The sequence below is a fragment of the Geospiza fortis genome, unplaced genomic scaffold (assembly GCF_000277835.1).
Source record: "Geospiza fortis unplaced genomic scaffold, GeoFor_1.0 scaffold40, whole genome shotgun sequence".
Lineage (NCBI taxonomy): Eukaryota > Metazoa > Chordata > Aves > Passeriformes > Thraupidae > Geospiza > Geospiza fortis.
Window position 1 is genome coordinate 10,309,280 of NW_005054297.1, and position 21,794 is coordinate 10,331,073.

Here is a 21,794-nt window from a genome sequence, read left to right on the forward strand (position 1 = left end):
CCAGCACACAGACTTATAGGGGAAGAATTCAGCTATGGTATTTTAACACTCTTTGTGGGCACTGGCTAAACATCTTTGTACAGATGTGTTGCTTTAAAGGTGAAGTTTCAAAAGTATCCTCCATAATGTGCTTGGAGGCAATATATGCTTTCCAGGTGCATGATCCTGCAGCCTCAGCTGGCAGCCAGCCGGAATTGCTTGCAAATGTGAAATTTTCTGCCTTTTTTTTTCCAAATAAAGAGAGGAAGAAGAGAGAAAGTGATTAAATGCTAGCAGAAATAAATAAAAAACCCAAAAATACCATAACCTTCATCAATAAACTCAATGGCAGTTTCCTGGTTACTCGAAATACTGTTATTTGCAAATATTTTCATTTAACTTGAGAACATACACTGTAAGACTTTTTTGCATTAAATTTGTCAAGTGGTGTTGGTTGAAGGAAAACAGTTCAGATAAAGGTTGTTTCAAGACAAAAAAACTTCAGGACTAGCAACACCACCTCCTTTCATTCAGCACAGTAATATAGATTTTGATATAATTTTTTTAAAAAGGCAAAAGTTTTTGAACTCCATTAAAAATTTTACTCAGTATTTCATGATGTGTATACTCAGTATTACATGATATGTATTTTTAAACTAAAGAAAAATATAAGCTTTATTTATATATAAAATACATATTTTACATTATGTAGCACAGTTGTTAAACAGAAGGTCTGTATGATGTATCCTTTTCTGACAGGGCCTCAGCTGCAGTGCTACATAATTTTGGACATTAGACTTAAATGAAAAATGAGGATGCTAGTGCAAATTGATAAGAAAAGACTAGTATGTTGCTGAGGAGTAATGTGGATGCATGTTTTAGGGAAGAAGAGTCCAAGAGATGTCTGCTCCCAGTGGAATAGACCCCGCTTTGGGATTTCTGCTAGTCTTGTTTCCTTTAGTTCACTATATAGCATGAAGTATATGGCCCTGTCCCATCAAAACATGAAATACTGTATTTCAGTTTATGAATCTTTTTTTGATACTGTTAATGACAACTATTATTTATTATTGGTTGCATCTCTTTTCCACATCAAAATATTTCCTGTTCATTCTGCAGTTAAATACTTTGCAATGTCATGGAATATGCCAAAATAATGAACATTAAATGAGAAAAACCCTAAGCTCTAGGGTGATGGTTTGTCATTTTTAACCAGTGCAAAACACTGAATTGAATTGCCTTTGATGAGCAGTTTCCAGTCCAAATAGCTGCTGCACAGGTATCATTAAAGACATTGCTCTAAGTGGATACATATGTGGTGCAGAAGAGGCCTTTCCTTGCATGGTATAAATGTCAGCATTTTTGGATGTATTGGATTTGACCATCCTAAGCATCTTGATTTCTCATTTTCTAAAACAAGTACAACACCAGCAGTGTCAGGTCAAATATCTTTGCTACTTGCAAGAGTAATTATTGGTCCTTTTCCCTCACCAGTTTTGAAGGGATTTTTGAGTTATGGAGAGGTATCAAGTCACAACTTGAATGAAATCACTGACTTTTATGATGTAGTCTGATAGAAATGACAAGATGCTCATGACTTTTGATTAATCTTGGGGTAAGAAATTCTTAAACTAGCAGAAGCCTGAAAATAAATGTTCCTGTGTTATCTGGTTACTTACATTAAGGTGATTAAAAATGGGACTCCCTTTTTTGTCCTTGGAATAGACACATATTTGAAATGCTTTTAGGCAGGCAGACATTCTAGGTACTTTGTTTATTGCCTTGGTCTGAATAGTTTGCATTAATGACTACTAATATTAGTAATCTTTAGGGAGTTTTTGTATTGAATTTACAAACAAATTATTATTGTTGTTTGTGCCTTCTAGAAGTTTCAGATCTCGTTGTGTAGTTTTTCTACTCAGATCCATCTTTTCTGTTTATTTTTCCAGGCAGACATAACACCCTTATTATTTTTATTTAAAATACCAGGGAGATAATATGTTAAGTTACATATTTTTTAGGACTGTTTAAACATTCATAGTTGCCTGATGTATTTATGTTTAACCTTTGACAGACACTTTCAGTTCTGATTTATAAAAAAATCTTGTGCTGCTGTGCAGTTTAGAATAGATGAGGGATGTTGCAAGAAAGTAAATTTAGCTACAGGACTATGTAGATGGCTGAAATTAATTCTTATTAACTTCTGCAGGTATTAGTCACCATTTATTGGCTAGGGAAAGCAGCAAACAGCTGCACATCATACAGTGGATCAACCCTGAACCTGAAGGAGTTTGAAGGCTTCCTGGCACAAATGAGAAAGGTATCTTTTTGTTATGTTTTGGGAATGGAAATTTACTTGAAATTATTGCTCTTATAAATAAACCGTTTCTTTCTAAATGTGAGAGAAGGGGGGCTGGAGTGCAAATTCCTTAGTAAACCTCTACTTACATCAAAAATGTTTCTGATTCTACCAAACTGAAAACCACTTTGGCAGCCAGCTTTGTGGTGGCATCAGTGATGCAGCAAGTGATGTCAAACAGGGCTTTAGAATTGTCATGTTGCTCTTTTATCTTAATTTCCATGTGTTTTGGTTTGAATTATTTTCATTTATGACAGAAGTTTCAGCTAGAAGAGCTGAGATGCAAAAGTAACATGGTAGGACTCACAAAAACATAGTTTTTTTTCTTCTTTAAAACATTCAGTCTCATGGGCAGCTTTTTTGGTTTTGTGTTGCAACATAAAACATCAAACCAAAGGCTCTAAATAAAGCTGAAATGGAGGAGAAGGAGATTATGTTTCACCAAAGGCATAGTTAGGATAAATCTGTTTCTGCCAAGCTCTAAATTCTGGTTGAAATCATATTTGGTGGTTTATGATGAACTGTTCTCTGTTGGAAGAGGAAAATTGTGATTGCTGCAGGGTGGTTTGAAGATTTTTGGTTGAGCATTCTAGCCTGCCCTGAACCTCAACATCAGACACTTAACCTCATGGTTAATGCTGATGGTTAGCACTGAAAACCAAACCTGCCTTTCTTTGGGATGGAAGGGGCAAGGAGCGGGTGTGGAAGAAGATGGGCAGCACCACGTACTGGCACCACGTGTGTTGGACATAGTGCTCGGGAAAGGCTGTGCAGACACATTCTGCAACCACAAAAAGCCTTGTGCCTGCTATTCCCTCCCCAGCTCACGTAATGGCCATGTCATCACAGGCAGTAGGGTCTGGGGACCATGGGAGACTCTCTGGACTTAAATTGTCCTTCAGCTCTGTGCTGCTGCAACTGTGCCAGCTGCAGGTCTTCATTCTGGGATCTCACAGGGCCAGCACCACTGGAGAGGAAGAAATGCTTGTCTGTCTGTCTGATAGCAGCTCCTACACCCTGGTGTGACCAGAGAACCTTAACTAGATGGGTAAAATTCCTGTTTGTGAGCCCTCTTCTGAACAAGCAGGTGAAAATGGAGAAGAAAAGAGAACATCCATCCTGCTTCTCTAGAGAAGTTTATTTTAGTTTTCATTTTAATGACCTGTGCTTATCATTTGGGACTTTGAGACTCATGAGTGATATGACTGAGCCTGAGCAACAAAAAGATAAAGTTAGTAGTTGAGTTGTTTACAAGTAGAAGATGCAAGGAGGGAGCACTCTTGCACTCCAAAGGGTCTGAAAGGTGAAACAAACCCAAAAAAGGGAGCTAGCACAGAACAATTGCCAAAGTGCAGGTAGCCACAGTGTTAGTGCTGCATGGTATCATGATTTATTTTTTAATGTTTAACCTCACACCACAAGGCTCTGCTTTTTCCAGGTGATATTTATCCATGAAACTAATCACCAGAGCATTTTGGAGGTCCTATCTTGAACCCTTTTGTGGGATGAAATAGGCTAGGGGCAAAAGGAAGCATTCTCCAGGGAGCTGGTGGTCGTGAAGTGCCTGGCTGGGCATTGCAGAGTGCTGCAAATTAAGGACATAAGCAAGAGGCTGGTACTTGATTTGTTGCAAATGTTGGAGCTTGGAGCAGGGTAGAGGTCTCATAAGAGCTGAGAGCATATATGCCTTTAATGCATAAACAGAGCATTTTGCAGTCCTGAAAAGTCTTATTCAGGGTGATGCTGCTGTGACGGCTGCTGGTGACTTCTTTTACCATGTCCCTACTCTTGTAGCCCTGCAGTATTTCCCACTGACAGTTGTGGGTTTGTATGTTACTGCATTTGAAGAGGATTTGGTTGTAAAGTATAACATGTTAATCATGCTGTGCAACACTCCGATGTTCTTTATAGCTGAGCTCAAGTGATGAAAAGACACTTTATCACATTCTCTGCTGGCGTTTTTTCCACAGAATTTAATAACTAAATCAACCATAAATTCAGTGTGGTTTAGTGTTTCTGTTGTAAATCCTCTCTGCCCTCCTTTTTTAATAAGCAAATCAAAAGACAGCTCTGATGTAAGTTGTGTTGGACCCATCTTTTTCTACTTCTCATGCTGAAGGGGATATTAATTTCTAATTTTTTTCATGCTATTCTGTTTTTAATTTCATTAACTATATGAGTACTCATTCTTCTTTACTTTAAAACTAGAAATTCCCAATGACAAAATATCAGTGGCTTTTTGATTATATTCAGTGGGTGGAACTTCCTGGACAAATGCATCTTGTATTTAGCAATCACACTTCGACTGCTGCTCTGTGGCATACTATTTTTTAAATTAGATAATGTGAAAGACTAATGCACTGTGGTGTGTCATGCCTTGGTGTTATCAGTCCCACAGATAAGCACATTCCCACTGATAGCATTTGGGAGATGACGTTTGCTCAAGGCAGGACAAGCACCCGTCTGTGTGACAGCATTGTGTTGTGAGAGTGTCTCTGCCAAGGGGAAAGCTGTAAAGAACATGTTTACAGAAGTCTAGGATCCTGTCCTGGTGCCTGCCTCCTAATTCCTAGTGAGCAGCATGCAAAATTAACATAAACAGGCCATTGAAAGCAAGTTCTGCAGAACTCATTAGTTCACAATTGGACTGATTTCAAACTCTGAGAGATAGTGAATGCGGGATGGGGCTTTTTGCCCAGTTGAAGTCCCTGTGGCTGCTGAACAGTTCTGTGTCATTCAAATACAGTAATTTAGGAAAATGGAAGTGTGCCTAAAGATTGAGAATAGCTGATTGGTATGAAGGGATGAGCGGATTGAAGGAATTTGGATTTTTTAAAAGATTTTTGGATCGTGTCACAAACGGGATTTTGATAGGATTTGTAGATTTGTTCTTGGCTGTGTGTAATTCATGCAGATTTCAGGGAGACAGATTTTTTTGTTGTCTCTTGTTTCTACCAGCATTTTAGTTCACTAAGCAGAATTGGGAAAGGAAATTATATAGGATTCCTTATAACTTTTTTAGATGCATTTTGTCTGTTTTTAGAATATATTTTCACTTCCATTTACTGTGAGGTTACTTAATGGCATTACCACAGTTTAGCTTGGCCTTAGGTGACCTTTGCCGCTGGCCTTAATGTGGTATTTTGGCAGATTAGTAGTGAGTGGCACTAATTAGGCCTTCTTCCTGAAAAGTTTGCGGGGCGTTTGGTCTGATGTCTCAGTTTTGCTTCAAGCCTCCCTCTTGTTCGTCAGGGGAGTGTTGGTGAATTACTGCAGGGCTCTCCACTCTCCATCACTTGTATGGCAAAACTGGTTTTTTGTGGAGGCATTCCACCACAGCATACTGTGATATTCCTGATTGATCTTCTCATTGGCAATACTAGTGATGGGTAAAACCTTAGCAGTCAGGGACAGTGGGAGCTCAGCTCAATATAGCCATTGTGCTTCAGCTAGTGGTAAGCAGGGGGTGCTTCTTAATTAGGAATTAATATTCAAATGCTTCTGGGAAAAAAAGAAAATCACATTCCAGCCTCTTTGGGTCACAAAATGTCAGTCTGATAATGGCACCCACATCTCTGACTTTACTTACTGTTGGGGGAGAAAAAACCAGATTTATCTCTGAACAAACTTAGTTATTTTTGTTTTTTCTCAGTCTGTGCGATTGTAATTAATATTAAGACACTCTCTAAAACAAGGAATTTATTATAATGCAAGAGTGAGGATGGCTTCTATTGACCTTTCCCTCTGCTGGAGTTTCAGTGTTTTAGTATGTGCTGCTTGCACTGGAAAGAATTTATAATCACAGGGCTGTCAAAGACAACCATTGTTCTCCCTGCTCTGAACATGTGGGTCAGCTACAAGTGCTTTCATATCCCCCAGAGCCAGGAGCTGGCAAAGAGTAAAGAGCACAACTGAATTCTTCTGAGGCATCGGGAAAAGCATTTTGCATATTTTTCATTGCTGATTGCTTGAGAAAGACATCCCTCTTTCATAACAGGAATTTCTCTTCAAGGTAGACGGAGGCTGGGGCACACTGCTTTATTATTTTGCTGAGCTGAAGCAGCAACAACAAATGCTGTCTGCTGGGGTCCTGGCCAGATACAATAGATGGGCAAGGAGAGGCGGGGGGGATCTTTTGGAAAGCAGCAAACTTAAACCTGATGCAGGCACGATGTTAAAATTGTAGTGCTGTTGGCTGTGCTATGGACTGTGGACGACAAGTCAAGTTTCAGGTTACTTTCACTTTTGATCAGTTTATTAGCTGGTCTATTGGAACTTTTTCTCAGTTCATTGTACTAATCTAATGAGAGTAGTTTCTTCTTAAACAGCATAAAACTGGTTTATTGCAAGCTTGCACTTTGTTTTGGAGGGAAGAAGGGGCAAGAACCAAGGAAACCCTTTTTTGGGGAGGAGATTTTTAGTACTTGGGAAGATGCTTTGTTTTTTTGTGTGTAATGCATCTCACGAGTATGTCAGTGCCTTCTTTCTGAGGAGGTTCCTGCTGTATTTCCGTATAGGAAACAGAGGATATTGAGAGCCCCAAGCGCAGCATTCGTGACAGCGGCTACATAGACTGCTGGGACTCGGAGCGCAGTGATTCCCTCTCCCCACCTCGCCACGGCAGAGATGATTCCTTCGACAGTCTGGACTCCTTTGGCTCCCGCTCGCAGCAGACACCGTCTCCAGATGTAGTGCTCAGAGGGAGTAGTGATGGTAAGTACCAGTCACAGTGCAGCACATGCAGAACATTGTGACATATAAGTAGCATTTCTGGAATAAATGTGCCATTCAGAAGCTGCACACAGCCTCTGAATCGGGCAAATCCGCTGGGAGAACTTCTCTGTGAATGCTGATCTGTGCTCCTTGAGGTGTAGATGACTTTGCCAACGGCTTACCTGAAGTTTGTCTCAAGATAGTGCAGCACTGGGAAATGAGTTACATCATTGCAGTGTAGTTTTATGACGGGAAGAGTGTTTTTCTGGGTTTTGGTGTAAGAGGATGTTATGCAGACTCATTTTAACTTACAAACTAGGCTGAAGCAAGACATAAAATTACAGGAACAAGGTATAGTGAATTGTAGCGAATAGAATGTTTGCTTAAGTAAATGCAGGGCAGATAAATGACATAGAAATATCTTGAGAATGTCTGATACTTGGCAGAGTTTTGAATGCTGATGTACAGCACTTTATCAAATGTCATATATCTTTATATGGCATTTAGAAAATTGGGTAAATTAATATGTCTCAGCATTAGAGCTTTGTACACATTTGTGAGAGGACAGGCAGCTCTGGGCATACAGAATGGCTTCTCTGCCTTTCTTTTCTGATTCCAAGAGGTTTTCAGAGGCTTGTAAACACAGCATGCTGGATGAAGAAGGATTTGCTATGAATAGGTGTGGAGCATGCACTTAGGTTACCTGTCATAAGTAGGATTCTAGTTTAGGACAAAAGGATGCATTATTGAGGCTCTTTCTGTGCAGTTACATTCCTGATAAACAGATGAATAAGTCAAACTTCATCAGATGAAGTTATGTTGCACACATGAATCACTTCTCCTTAGTAATGTTGTTTTTTTAATTTAAAAAGGAAAGGCAGGAAGATTTTTTGGTAGGAACCAGATGTTCATACTGCTTTTGGCAGTTTGAAAGAAACTGGTGCTAATCATAAGCGGACACATGAAACATTTCCTGAGGTGATGGGGAACTCCTTAGAACTGGAAAGCTGGCAGGGAGAGCTGGTATCACAGTAGAATTATGAAAGAGCCCAGGGAAAATCAGAGCTAAGATTGACTCTGCTGCTCTGAGTAGCCTGTGGTGTTTAGGCTGTTACTGGTTGACCATCCAGAATTGGCTACTGGGGCTGATTCCCTGAAACAGCCTCATGACTCCTCAGACACTGAGCAGAGCACAGACTCCACATTATAAAATATGTATAATATATATAAAAATATATATGTAAAAGGCTTTTCTGCCTTCTCAAATGAGACAAGCATGGTGTTGGCAAATAGGAACACCTCACATGTGCTAATGAAAAATTAGACCCTGGGTGCCCAAGGGGTGCCCAGTGTCCATGCTTACTTGGATCTGCAAGACAGCCAGTTACATATGTCCTGTAGATGCTTCCTGTCATCTTCAGCCGTATTATCAGATGTTAGAAAGGTTTTGTGATTGTTTGCCACAGATTGTTTGCTAAGACATACTACTATCTTGTCACGTTCCTGAGTCTGTAACAAACACAAAATAAGATGAAAACACACAAAGCTTGTTCTGAAAGATTAGTCTTTAACCAGGGTGCGTGCAGATGCCGTGTGCACGTGTCTGACTTGTCCAGCCAACACTTTCTACTTTGTCCTATTTTCCTGCTTACTACTGCCATAATTTCACAGCTGTCTCCTCCAACAGTTGCAGGTGAGATGTAACTTGGCTGACCTCTTTTATGTTGAACCTCTTCCTGTGGTCCCAGCAGGCCAGTGTTTTACTCAGCTGTTAGTAGTTTTTGATAGAAACAGTATAGTGGACTCGATGATCTTAGAGGTCTTTTCCAACCTAAACAATTCTATAATTCTATATGCAAGTTGGATGGAGGAAAACATTTTGCTTTCATTACTTCTTTCTCCATTCAAATAGGAGCTTTATAAACCACATAATATTATTGTGAACTAAAACTATGATTCCTTCCAATTCTAGAAGAAATAAAAGCCTGAATAGTCATTATTTAAGTGATGCTAAGGTGATTAGTTTAGGTAGAAGCAGTATGTAATACTGCCTTCACAAATGCCATCTGTAATTAGTTTCATTGTTGAGGAACTGCTCTGGTGTCCCGTGGAGAGCCTGTCCCTTAGCAAAAAAACAAAACCAGTGGTAGAGTAGAACAGTTATTTAAAACACAGTAGAATTGCAGACTGAACTGCCTTTAGAGTTGCCAGTTAATAAAATGGTCTGCTTGGCCAGCAGTTGTGCATGGATCCTTTTAAGAAGGATCTTTGCATGTCTATAGTGTATAATTGCTCGTTACTAGTTGTGGAAACCGCTGCTGCTTCTACTTGAAAATGCAGAACAACAAACTTTAGGTTATAAATGTAGAGCACAGCTGCATCTTCCATTTGGTACTTTGGCTTCAAGTATTTTTTTTGCAAATTTGAGCTGAAAATAATTTCATGAGTAAGATATGAATAATTAAAGAAGCTGTTTTTCTTTGAAGTACTCAGCTTGGGGATGCTGGTAGGCACATCAGTAACAAGAGGAATGTGTTCTAATTCCTCTGCTACTGTGGTTATCTATTTCATCCTTTCTGTCTGCCAGTTCAAGACTGGTTTTGATGTGTTACAAAAATAGACACCAGAGCAAAGTCAAAAGCAATCAGAATAGCAAATAACAGTAAGGGATCTTTTTATTGTCTTTTACTTACTCTGTGCCCTGCTTTGTCTAGTGACACTACAGCCCTTCAAACCTCAGTTGTCCTCAGACACCCACGATTCTGTGATGGTATCTCCACTTTTTGTTTTGACATAGATTCAGGGTACCAATTGTGGTGCTAGTTGTCAAGGTTGTTAACAAAAATTGTTCAAGTGAAAGATTACTGACAAAAAATGCATTGTGATCTCTGTCTAACATTCGTTTCCATTGCGTCATGTCTTTTCCTACTGTTCCTTTTCACTCTTCTTCGTCTCTCTCCAAGAAAATCACGAATAACTCAATCTACTGCAAAAGCTCTTTGCAAATAACATTCCTAGCATATTTAGACCTCTTTTTTCTTCCCCCGCTTTGAATTATACACAAACTACTTGTGATTTTTATGACTTCATTGTTTTCAGTTGTTCAGTATGTAGCACAGTGAATTAGCTATTAATTACTAGTGTTCTGTATTAACAAGAGGACACAACCTGAGTGGCTTCCCTCCACCCTAAAAGGGGGAACGGCTAATTGCAGATGCAAGTGCTGCAGAGGGGCCAAGGACCAGAGACATTCACCTGCCCAGAGCTTGGAGAACATGCAAATGCTGATGGGACAAATGGCTGAACACACTCCATTTCACTCTTCAAACCAGGGCCTGTGATAAGGTTATACTGCTGGGAGAAAACTATTTGCATAACTCCTTTGTCAATTATTTTAAGAGGCTCATGATGATGCAGGGAATCTAGGCTTCCAAAATGGGAAGTTCTACACTGTTAATGCTCTTTAAGATGTTTCTCCTATAATTTGGGAATTCCAATTCAGAAACTTGCCTAAGTTTCAGTGTTTTAAATGCTATATAAATATTAGGAAGTTTACTTCATTTGAGCAAAATCAAGTGGTCACCCAGCTCTGCTAACCTCATAACTTATTCTCTCAAACTCTTGATTTTTCTCTGCCACTATTTCTTTGCTGTACTGATCTAACATCCTGAGATCACTGAGAAATCCTGAGATCACTTCCCCCTGTCGTTGCACCTTTCCATCTGGGTATTAAGTGTCTCTCTGTTCTGCAGTGTGCTAGACTGATTGACTAGGCAACCACTGAGACTGGAGAGAGACCATCAAGCCTTCTGGTTCACAGCAGCAGCTGCTGTTCTCAGGTCTTGACTGAAGTTGATGCTGTCAGTGTTCAAATTGCTGGGTTAATGTGTGTGTAGGAACATCCACATATTCCTGCCATTCTGTAGCTATACAACATGGAACCTTTTTTTTGCTTGTGTTGTGCTTGAGTTAAGCACCTATTAGTCCAGGTTCAAGACTGTGAATCAGATCAGACATGCCCTTATGTACAACTAGGAGTCATCTGGGCTTTAGGCAAACTTCTGCCCTATCTGACAAGTCTGGCTTAGTTTTAACCTAAGGTTTTTTGATGTGGCCTGTGGCTGAAGATGAATTTTCTAGGGAATGAAGGAAAAAAATTATCTGTCTGTGTAGATGTTGTGGCTACTACCTTCAGTGACTGATTTTAAAATACAAATGCAGGTAACAGTGGCTAAATGTAATTTTTTGGTGGTTTCTTCCCTGACTTATAGTTTAAAAATAACCCAAAAAACTGGATGAAAATGAAAATAAAACAGAACTTTTTTCCTCCTTCATCACTAGGGAGAGGAAGTGACTCGGAAACTGACCTGCCACAAAGAAAGATGCCAGATGTGAAAAAAGATGATATGTTGGCGAGGCGGACCTCACATGGTGAACCTAAATCAGCTGTGCCTTTTAACCAGTACCTCCCAAACAAGAGTAATCAGACTTTCTATGTACCTGCTCCGCTTCGGAAGAAGAAAGCCGAACGAGAGGAGTACCGAAAGAGCTGGAGCACAGCGACGTCACCGCTGGGAGACAGACCCTTCAGGTAAGACTGGCCTGTCCACCTCCTCCTCTCCTCACTGATGGTGCTCTGACACTTGCCCAGTTTTCATTCTTTTCACAAGGTGTATGATGCTGTAATAAATCTCTTGCTGGTGTGGTACTGATAAGTAGTTTTTAGCAAATGGTGAGGCTAGTAGTAAAGTAACAAGTGGAAAATCTTTGCTGTGATGTAATTATTTACCATACAATGCAATGTATAGCTTCTGTTTGACAAGATACTGGTTAATGTAAGTAACGTGGATGTTGACTCAACCCCAAGGCTGGAAAAAACTGTTCTGGACAATCTGTTTCAGTTCTCAAGACAATTATTGACAAATGATAATTAAAAGTACTATTTTATATGTTTAATCAAAACAGATAATATTTTTGCTGTGGGTTTTTTGTAAAATAAATTTATTTGTATGTTGTATTTAATACACCAGTATGGCTTATATAGCTGTGACTCTGCATGTGACTGCATGTTGGTTTTGTCAATTAATACTTCACTTTTGATTTAGACTAAGAAACAACTTCCTTTAAAGTGCATAATTATCTACCCTGATTATTCATCAGAATTCCTCCTTTGGCATCTTGACTTCAGCAAAATGTGCTTATAGTATGTATGTTTTAAGCACAGCCTACATTAAACTACCTTGTATAATTCAATAGCAAACCCCACCCTGAAACCATAGAAGAAGAACTGAATGAAACATCAGGACTGTGTGAAAAGGAGAAATTGGGCTCCATGGCTCCTGAAGCAAGCTCCCTTAAAAATCAATTAGGTGTGAATCAAGGTGCAGAAAACTCCATAGACCAGTCTCCTTCATGTAGTGCAAAAGAAACATCAGCACCCAAGGGGAAAGATGTGGAAGAGATCAGAAAGTTAAGAAGACTGGAACAAGCTGGCATTAAGGTCATGTCAGCAGCCGAGCGCTACGGCAGGTTAGCCCAGTGGTGTGGGAAATCGTGCACGCTTCACTATTGTAGGATTGCCTGAAGTGTGAGCTTCCTTGAACTGCTGTGATTTCACATCTCCTAACAAAAATCCAGTCTGCTAAGCACTCACAATTGCTAGTGAAGGTCTTGGTTTGAAAAACCTTGTGATGTGGCAGCTGTGGATTGCAGAGTTGTATGATGCTAGCTGCATTTGTGTTGAGAAATTGTACTGTCTTACAGCATAATGTAAACCGGCTTCAAGAAAACAACTACACAGATTACCTGTCACCTTCCACTTAATACTTTCTTGTATTTAATAAAAATATATAGAAATCTACATTAAATGCCTAGTTTAGGTAAAGGGTTCAGGAATTTACATTGCTTGTTGCTGGTGGGATAGTTTAGTGTACTGAACCACACTTTTTAGGTGGTTGATATTTTTAGCTGTCTTAGTAAATGATACATTTATTTTTAATGGCAGGAACTATAAAAGCACAGTGCTTGTTAACACATGTACCATTTAAGTATGGAGGCATAGTACAGCAGACATAATTTGCCTGACTTTATAATAGAATATATGTAGTTATTCATTTATTACCTATGTTATTTATTTTTGGATGATGTCCAATTTGGATATTTCCTATTCTTTAACTTGAGAGCTGAATGATGGCTAGGTTCACAGCCCATGCCTTTCCATCATCTCAATCCCTTCTGCTCTTGGGGATGACCTGCATAGCAGAGTTTTAGCTAACGTGTCAGAAGATAAGGCACTTATAAACAATCAAAATGGTTTGGTTAAAGGGTAAGTGTCCAAATGTCCTCCTGTCCAAAACATTTTGTTTTGGATTGTAGGGTGAAATCCTAACAGTGAATAGTTTATCAGTTGCTGGTCTACAGTCTGGGCTTTGAAATGTAGTAGGAAGAAATGCAGCTCATGTGTTTATTCATAGGTGCAGTGAAGCTGGTGTGCAGCCACATACGGATGTCCCATACGCAGATGAAATAGTCACAGAATATATGCTGTCACATGTCCCCTTCTCAGGTCTACTTCACTGTTGTCGAGCTGTACTGAACCAGTGTTTGTCTGGCTGTGGGGTATTACTTTTGACAAAGCCCAGTACCAATGATGAGGAGCTGTCTGGCACAAATTCGTTCTTCAGCCTCACTTAGTGTGCTAGTCTGCTGGGAGTCCATAAACCAGAGGGGAATTAGCATAATTCTATTCTGAGTCCAAGGCTGTAGTATTAATGGTAGTAATGTAGTAATATGTAGTAAAATGCAGTCATTGCTTGTGTTTAGCAGTGCAGTGCATAACAAATAGCTCTGTTTGCATTTGGAGGATGCTCACCATGTTGAGAGACCCTTTCCAACTCTGTGCTTGATCTGTTTTGATGTCCACAAAGGAGAAGGATGTGTGAGCAACTGTGTGGTTCTTTCCTTGGACAACGTGTTGTCCTTACAGCCCTTACAGAGAAGGGAGGAGAAATAATAAGTAACTTTTCTTCCTTGCTCTCAGTGGAAATGACTTGTGGAATTTGGCAGCTGGAAGAAGGAGGAGATGACAGTTTTCTCTTCCAGCTAAGGGTCAAAGAGCAGAGCTTTGTAACCCAAGCATCACTGTAGCAAAGTAAGAGCCTGCTTCTGGGGATTGTAGGAAGAAACAGCAGAAAAGGCACAGAGGACAGAAGTCTGTAAGGAAAATTCTTTTTGTGTGAAAGTGGAAGAATAGTGGGAGGAGAAAGGAAGAATTTAGTAGTGACACTTTAGGATACCTTTAACCATATTTCTTAATGTCTTATTATTCTTCTCTGAACATCTCCATTTTATCTCTCTTCTTGCCAAGTTCAATTTTCCATGCACTAACAGCATCCAGCAATTCTCAGTTTCTCTTGTTTCTGTGTTCTGATTTTTTTTCTTTCACCCTTCTTACTTCCTCATCTTTCTCTGATACCAGCCTCTCTTTTGTTTTTTCACCTGAGGTTGTCAGTTTTATTTCAGTTCCTTTGAGTTGTTTGTTTCCTCTCAACTTAATGACCTCTGGAGGACACCCACTGTGACTTTTGAGTTCTACAAGGCATCTAATTGTTCCTAAAGCTTAAACTCAGTAGGGGACTTTTCTGAGTCCTGAACAGGAAAGATTTGAACTTGTATGCAAATGTATTTTTTGCTTGAAGTCTAAGTGCCTGTCTCCATTGCTGTAGGATGTTCTAGGAAAGAGCTCCTTTAGTTAGCTGAATTAGATGCTATACAAATGCATGCCAAAAAGTAATTACCCTTCCGAAAAGAGTGAATTGTCTCTGTTGCATGTTGTTTCATTGATATGTGATCCTCCTTGCTTGCTTACTGCCTGCACATCTGTCTCTTAATTACTGTATTGTATATGAAAGCTAGGGATCACATTCATGGAGATACCCTAAAAAGAAAATAATTGTGTTTAAAAAGATGGTGGAGAGGAGGATTTAAGAGAAATGTGAGCAAGCTCTTATGAATGTTCATTGGAAAATAACATGGACTCTTACCTTGACGGAGCATAGGGATCCAAAATCCTTCCATTGTTCTGAAATGCAATATAAGGATCCAAAAACCTGTATGAGACCTTGCTTCAGGGTGGGAAAATGCCTGCAAGTCACTTTGGAAGCACCTGCTGTACCAGCATTGACCCATTTACTGTTTCTGCAACGGCTGGGGCTGGGTGTGCAAGAGCAATTTGCAGCTAAATCTACTATTTAATATTTGCTATCTATACCATGGTAAACTGACCTTAAAAAATACTTTTGAGACCATCATAAACCGTTTCAGAAGACCCCAAAAGGTCACAGCTAGTCTTTGATTCCATGAAAAAAATAGTAAATGAATGGAAAATATTCTCAACCTAGAAAGTGATTTCTGAAGTCTCTTTACACACTAAAAGCCATAAGTTTCGTATTGCAATGACTCATAGTTGCACTTTTGAGTACTATAACTCAGTATTTCTTTGTTGCCAAAAACACTACTCTCAGAAATGCTACATTTGATGCTCTCAAGCTTCACTACTGTTGGTGGACATGAGACTGAAAAATCCAGCAGTTCTTATTAAATAATTACTTGGTGAGCCAGCTGTTTCTGAAGCTGTTGTGAGCAGAAATATTCATGAGGAAAAGGGACAAAATATTCATGAGGAAAAGGGACAGCAGTTCCCATTTGGAATGCTACTGGCCAGTGTTGTTCTGTTGCCTTAAGTGACATTTTGATCCTTCAGAGAGATCTAAGGAAAAATTTGCCTTTAGCTAGTTTGAGACCGTACTGTCCACATCCCTAACAGGAGATCCTGTGTTTTGCAGCATAAGAAGGCAAAGGCAGACAGTTTTGTGTGTCCTTTGAGCCTGAGCCAGGCTACTCTGCCAGGGATGGTTTATGGCTTCCCCATAATTTTCTCCAGCAACTTTGTGGAGCAGTACTTTGAAAGAGCAGCTGAGAATGTAAAATAAGTGGTACATGTAGTGGGCTTCCATGGATTTAAAATGTTTTAAATGCTTTTAAAAAGCAATATTTACATTTAAGATAGTAGAGAAACTCAGAGCAACCCCTGAGCTATTTAGATTCACTTTCTTAATGCCAGTCTGTTTAATCCTTTGTGATCCCCTCTATTTCGCTTTGTACAGCAAGGTGTGCTACATGACAGAGTAAATGCCTACAAAAGTACTGCATGGAACAGTCCTTGCTGCCCAACTTCCTAAAATATCAATATGAACAATTATATTTTTAAATGCGAGAGTTGCCTAGCTCCTGCCATCTGTCTTTTCAGTTTGCCAAAGAGTATTAACCCTTACAAGTTAAAATAAGCTTAATCTTTATGGGTGCCAGCTGTCAAGTGTCTTTACTGTCATAATCTTCAGTAACAGCAAGGCTGTGTTGATAGCAGTTGTGCTTCTGACGAAGGCAGGCGGCAATATTTTCTGGCATGCCAATATCACTGGTGTGCTATCATTGCAGCTACAGTATGTCATCTGGCACAGAGGCATAGAGGAATTGGCATAGAGGGCTTATTCTATGGGAAAGGAAAGGTTAATTGGGAAAAGAATCAATCATGGTGCATGTGAGGAGAAAGCAGTTAAGAATACTAGGGTAGACAGCCTCCGTGATTACTAAGATAGGTTTTTGTTTGTTTTTTTTTAAATAGACCTATTAAGAAAAATGTGAAATATTTGCTATTTCAACTCAACAACATTTGCCAGGTTTCAGATATTTGCATCACATTTCTTCCTTTGTTTGAAGTGTTCAAGAAGTTTAATACTGCCAGTTATGGTCATACATTCGCTGCATCTCGTATGCTAAAATTTGTTCTTACTTGTTCTTCCAGCTATAGCTAAAATAAGTAAAGGTCCAACATGCTGACTTCTTTTCGTAAAGTCTTTGTGGATTGGCTACTTTATATGATAAGTTTTATTTCTAGCTAGGCTTTGTCCAATCTAACAGCAGCTTGGAGCATATTTGATTACCTGTGCTGTTTTTTTGACCTGGAGGTGAGTGCTGCACTGCCCTCTCCTCCCCTGGTGCATCAAGAGCTTTATTTAATTGTGCTCTGTGTCAGTAAAAAGCCAATATGTGAAGACAGTGGAAGCACCCCAGACATCATCCTTCGCAAGGACAACCCCTTCATGACACATTATCAAGGAAAGGATTCTGGTTCAGAAGATGAAGCAGCCAGCAGAGTTCCTGATTTAGAAAAGGATGACTTTGCCACCCGGAGAGCCAGAATGAATCAACCCAAGCACATAGTTCCATTTAACTCCTTTTTAATTGGACCCTATACAAGTAAAGAGAAAGGTAAACCGGAAGATGTTAAAAAGCCATTGCAGATGGAAAAAAAGGAACATGCAAGGTGTGCATTCATGGTCTTATTCTTTCAATTATAATGCTTAATTTCACCATGATATATTGCTGTATAGGCCTAAAGCTGTCTTGGCTACAAAAAATACCTTACAGGTTAAAGTAAATGCTAATGCTTACCATAAAGTGAACCAAACTAATTTTTTGTTACAGTATGAGGAGAAGTGTTATAATTGGCTGTGAGTGTAAATAAGATAAAGGCAGGATGCTTTTGTTATCTAAGCTCATGAGACAGGTCATGAGTGTGAGTAGTGGAGAATAAACTTAGAAAATATGTTTTGCATCTCAGCACTTTTTCAGATCACTTTCAGTGCACGTTTTTTGATGCATTTCTTTCATCTCATGCTCTTTTAATACCCTGCATGAAACACAGACCAGATGAGTCTTTAGTGAAGGCACTGAGTATATATGCCTGCTACACTGCACTGAATTATGTTGCACCTGGTCCTAATGTGTGTTATGCAGTGTTGGTTTGGGAAGTGGATCAGGGGTTACAAGGCTTCAGCCTAGAAAATCTCTTCTTTCTTCAGCTCAGTGATACAGACCTTTAAGAAGTTGCTGAACACAAATATTTCCTAGGTAGAGACCTTTTCAGGAAACTGAAAAAGATTTTATTTGGGCAAACAGATGGGATTCTAGAGAAAACCATTATATACACATTACAGGGAGCCCTGACTGTAATAACCAATATGTTCAGAAAACTTCTTCTAATATTTAAGAGCTCTTTTCAATTTTCAAATGTCAAATGTGTCATTCAGTTGCTGGTAATTTGATTATATTAACATTTTCTAATGACTAGTTTGACAGGACATCTGAGGAGCACCTAACAAAATTTGAATCGTTCAATGCTATTGACATGACTCTTAAGATCAAAGAAATTGAGTAGTATGTTTGGGAGCAAAACCTGAATTTGCTGTGTGAATAATATTCAAATAAGTTATTTGTAACTATTTAAGAGAAAGCTTATTGCAGAAGTGCTTAATTTAGTAATAACATAAACATTTTTCATACTTGAGCTGGGAATAGAAGTTCACATGAAGAAGTAGTCTCAGTAGTGCATGAATGGGGTAGCACAGCTGAGAGGTTTGAACTTCAAATGATTCATTCCATGTTTACTTCCTAAAATTAATGCGAAACTAATATTATAAATTCACTTTTATCTTCTTGAGCTCTGAACCTCTTCTTTTGACATTGATTTATAATTGCTTCCTCAAAATATCTTTCCTTGCTGAACTGGAATGTGCATTGAATTAGAAGAAGACGGGTGCACATGACATCAGTAAGGCAAACAGTTACAAGCAAAGAGAACCCACTTCTACAAAATGAGAAGACTGAGTCAGAGGAGGAACAGCAGGTGAAAGAGCTTGATAATGAGAGAGATGATTTGGTAAAACGGAAATTGATGCAATCTCAGAGCATCCTTCCTCAGCTACAAGAAGATGTGCTTTTTGTCAATGCCTCTATAACAAAAGCAGATCTGGAGACCTGGAAAAGATTGAAACTGTCAGGGGAGCCCAGGTATGGTTTCTGCTTGTGGGTAGGATTGCCAGGCTGGGAAGCATGTTTAGTTTGCCACAACCTGCTGTGTGTGCTTGTGACTTTAAACTTGAAGAATGCCTTGCTGACAACCATTGACTGCCTTGTTGACAACTATTTCCATTTTCAGGAGAAGTCCAAAAATCTGTACAGATATGCTATCTGTCATGAAATGAAAGAGTGTCCATCATTTAGAACACTGTAGTAGTTTCACAGTCACTTTTCTTGTACAATATCAGGAAGGTCCCTCTGTCATTGGCTGAATTTGCTTTGAAGCTGCTTGAACAGCACAAATTTCCAAGTGGTACTGCTAATACACTAGCAACTACATTGCTCCTTACCAAGCTGTCTTCATGATTCAGGGTGTTCTATACCTTGGGACTATTACCTGAGGATCAGCATCTTTGCGTTAATGTCTCTGTGCTCTTTTGAGACCCGAGCTGATACATCAGCACAACATTGTACTCCAGTGCTGTGCAAATACACCACCACTGTTTCTCATTGCAGCAGAGCTTTCAGGAGCCTCACTGTATGGTGTTTGTATGCTCTTGTTGTTAACAAAACTCCGACAAAGGGAGCCAGTATAAAGCAGTTATTCTAAGCTGTTTCCCTGTGGAGATGGTCTGTAACATAGGCAGGTGATTTGTGACTCCAGTAGGGAAGGATAACAACTCCTAGCTTTCCTGTTTAGGTGCATGCCATTTTGCAATTAAAGATGGCTGTCTGTTCTGGCATTCTTCTAACAATGTAGTTATTGTACATAATTTTAGCTCAAATAAATCAAAACTCAATCAATCTTTCATCCTGAAGATATTAGCAATCTCTCTGTTACTTTTGAGGTGATTTATTAAAATCAGGATTCAGTCTGCTTGGTTTAGGGTAAGTGCCCTTGCTAGTGCTCCCATGCCACTGTAACTCCCTCGTGCCAAAGTGTGTTCTAGTGCCATACAATCACATATATGTGGGGTCTGGTTATGCGTGAGCAGATAAGGAAACTGTGGCTTTGTTAGGGTGAAGAACTGAATTTGGAACAGGCCATATGCTACATTCCTTGCCCTTAGGAAGTGCTTCCATGGATGTACTCCCCAAGTGTTCCCCACAGGTCTGCAGTATCTTTGCATTTCATATGTCATTTGGAACTCAGTATGCCACAGCTGTTTATACCTGTGTCCTTGAATTTTAAAATAAAACTCCTTCAAAACCTTAGGAGCATTTAATTTGTTTTATTCTGAGGGTCTCATGTTGGGGACATTCTTTTATTACTCATTATCACCAGTGAAGAAGATTTCAGATGCTCCAGCAACACTCTGCCGCCAACTGACACCACGGTGAAAGCAGTAGCCCATGATGATTTTGCTGTCCGCAAAACCAGAGCAAACAGAAAGGCTGGTAGCCCCAAGCAGAAGTTTGTGCATTTTGGGCCAGTAACTGAGATTGATCAACAGAAATGGGACAAGCTTGTTATTGGCAGAGCTTCATCCAAGAGTGGAACAGAAGAGGAAAGCAAGAAAGACGGTGTGGAAAGTCTCTCTGGTGTTGAAAGCTCTCCTTTAACCACTGCTGTCAGTCTTGGGTTGGCTGAATACAGCAGTGAAGTATCTGAGCCAGAAAATGAGTCCAGGTATTTGGTGTGGTTTAGGAAGTGCTACTGAGCTGTAAATGAAACCTGTTCTTGCCAGATGCTGATCTGCATGGGAGTGAACTGCAGCATAAACCCAAGAGCTGTTTATGCACACGGCCTTGTTCAGAAGACATCTGATGTCTTCAGAGTATCTTAACACATTTAGAATGGCACAAAACGCTGTGCACAGGTCTTGCGAACGCTTGCTCAAAATCTCTGATGGGCAGTGAAGTCACTGGTAACTCAGAGGCTGAGCTCTCATTCCTGGTTTTTCTACTGCTTCAATTCAAGCAGCTTTGTTCTGCCTGCTTTCAGCACATTAGGAATTTGTCGTTCAGCTTGCTGGCCTTACTGATCTTCAAAAAAGGTTTTTTTCAAACCTAATGGATTTACTTTCTTTTTGAAGATAGTGTACTGCTGCTCTCTGTTTCTGGCATTTATCTGGAGAAGAATTGTCTGGGTCATTAACACATTAACAGATCTTATATTTCTTTGGCATTTCTTTGATCACTTAGTCTGTGGCTGCAGCAAGAACTTTTAATGAATGCTTTTAGCAAGCAATTTATTCAGCTAAGTTTGTGTGTTTATAAAACATTTGCAAACTGAATTAGATTACTCCTTTTCTTACCTTTCATTTCACCTGAGAACATTTTGTCTGTGTCACCCTTCCTCTCATTCTCATCACTAGTGAGGGAGGAGTCAAGTCAGGTACAGATGACTCTTGCAGGAGAACTCCATTTCCTGTACCAGCTTCTGATGTCATCTCTGAGGAACAAACCCCATGGAGTTTGAACAAACAGCAAGAAAGTGCCAAGGAAGAATGTGACAGGAATTTACCAGATATTGAGAGAGATGATATGTTGGTTAGAAGGATGGGAACTTTTCCGAGGCGTACCACAAGCTCCATTCCCATAAATTGTCCTCCCCTGTCAGTAGCTCCTTATCTGCTGCAGCAGCAGCAGCAAGAGGAGGCTGTAGCTCGTGAAAAGGATTTGAAGACTCTACAGGAAAGAGAAAGGTCAGAGAATAGAAGCAGATCTCTCTGAGCCTGGTTTGTGTGTGGTGTTAGCTTGGATCAGTCAGCAGTGTTGTCCCATTCTTCACATGGGCTTTAAAGATGTGTTTTACTCAATCATCATGGCATGGTGTTTTGTTTTGTAAAATTACTTACAAGAATGTATCCTATGAATATAA

At 39.6% G+C, this 21,794-nt stretch overlaps 1 protein-coding gene across 1 annotated transcript in view; it reads left to right on the plus strand.

Moving 5' to 3' along the window:
* LIMCH1 (LIM and calponin homology domains 1) overlaps positions 1-21,794 on the plus strand; it is a 110,540-nt gene that overhangs the window by 40,482 nt on the left and 48,264 nt on the right. Inside the window, exons 5-12 of the mRNA XM_031055289.1 lie at positions 2,189-2,299; positions 6,856-7,051; positions 11,393-11,642; positions 12,308-12,580; positions 17,145-17,435; positions 18,698-18,961; positions 20,256-20,600; positions 21,289-21,618. Of these exons, the coding sequence (XP_030911149.1) occupies positions 2,291-2,299; positions 6,856-7,051; positions 11,393-11,642; positions 12,308-12,580; positions 17,145-17,435; positions 18,698-18,961; positions 20,256-20,600; positions 21,289-21,618 (1,958 nt within the window). The 5' untranslated portion in view covers positions 2,189-2,290. The remainder of the gene's footprint in view (positions 1-2,188; positions 2,300-6,855; positions 7,052-11,392; positions 11,643-12,307; positions 12,581-17,144; positions 17,436-18,697; positions 18,962-20,255; positions 20,601-21,288; positions 21,619-21,794) is intronic.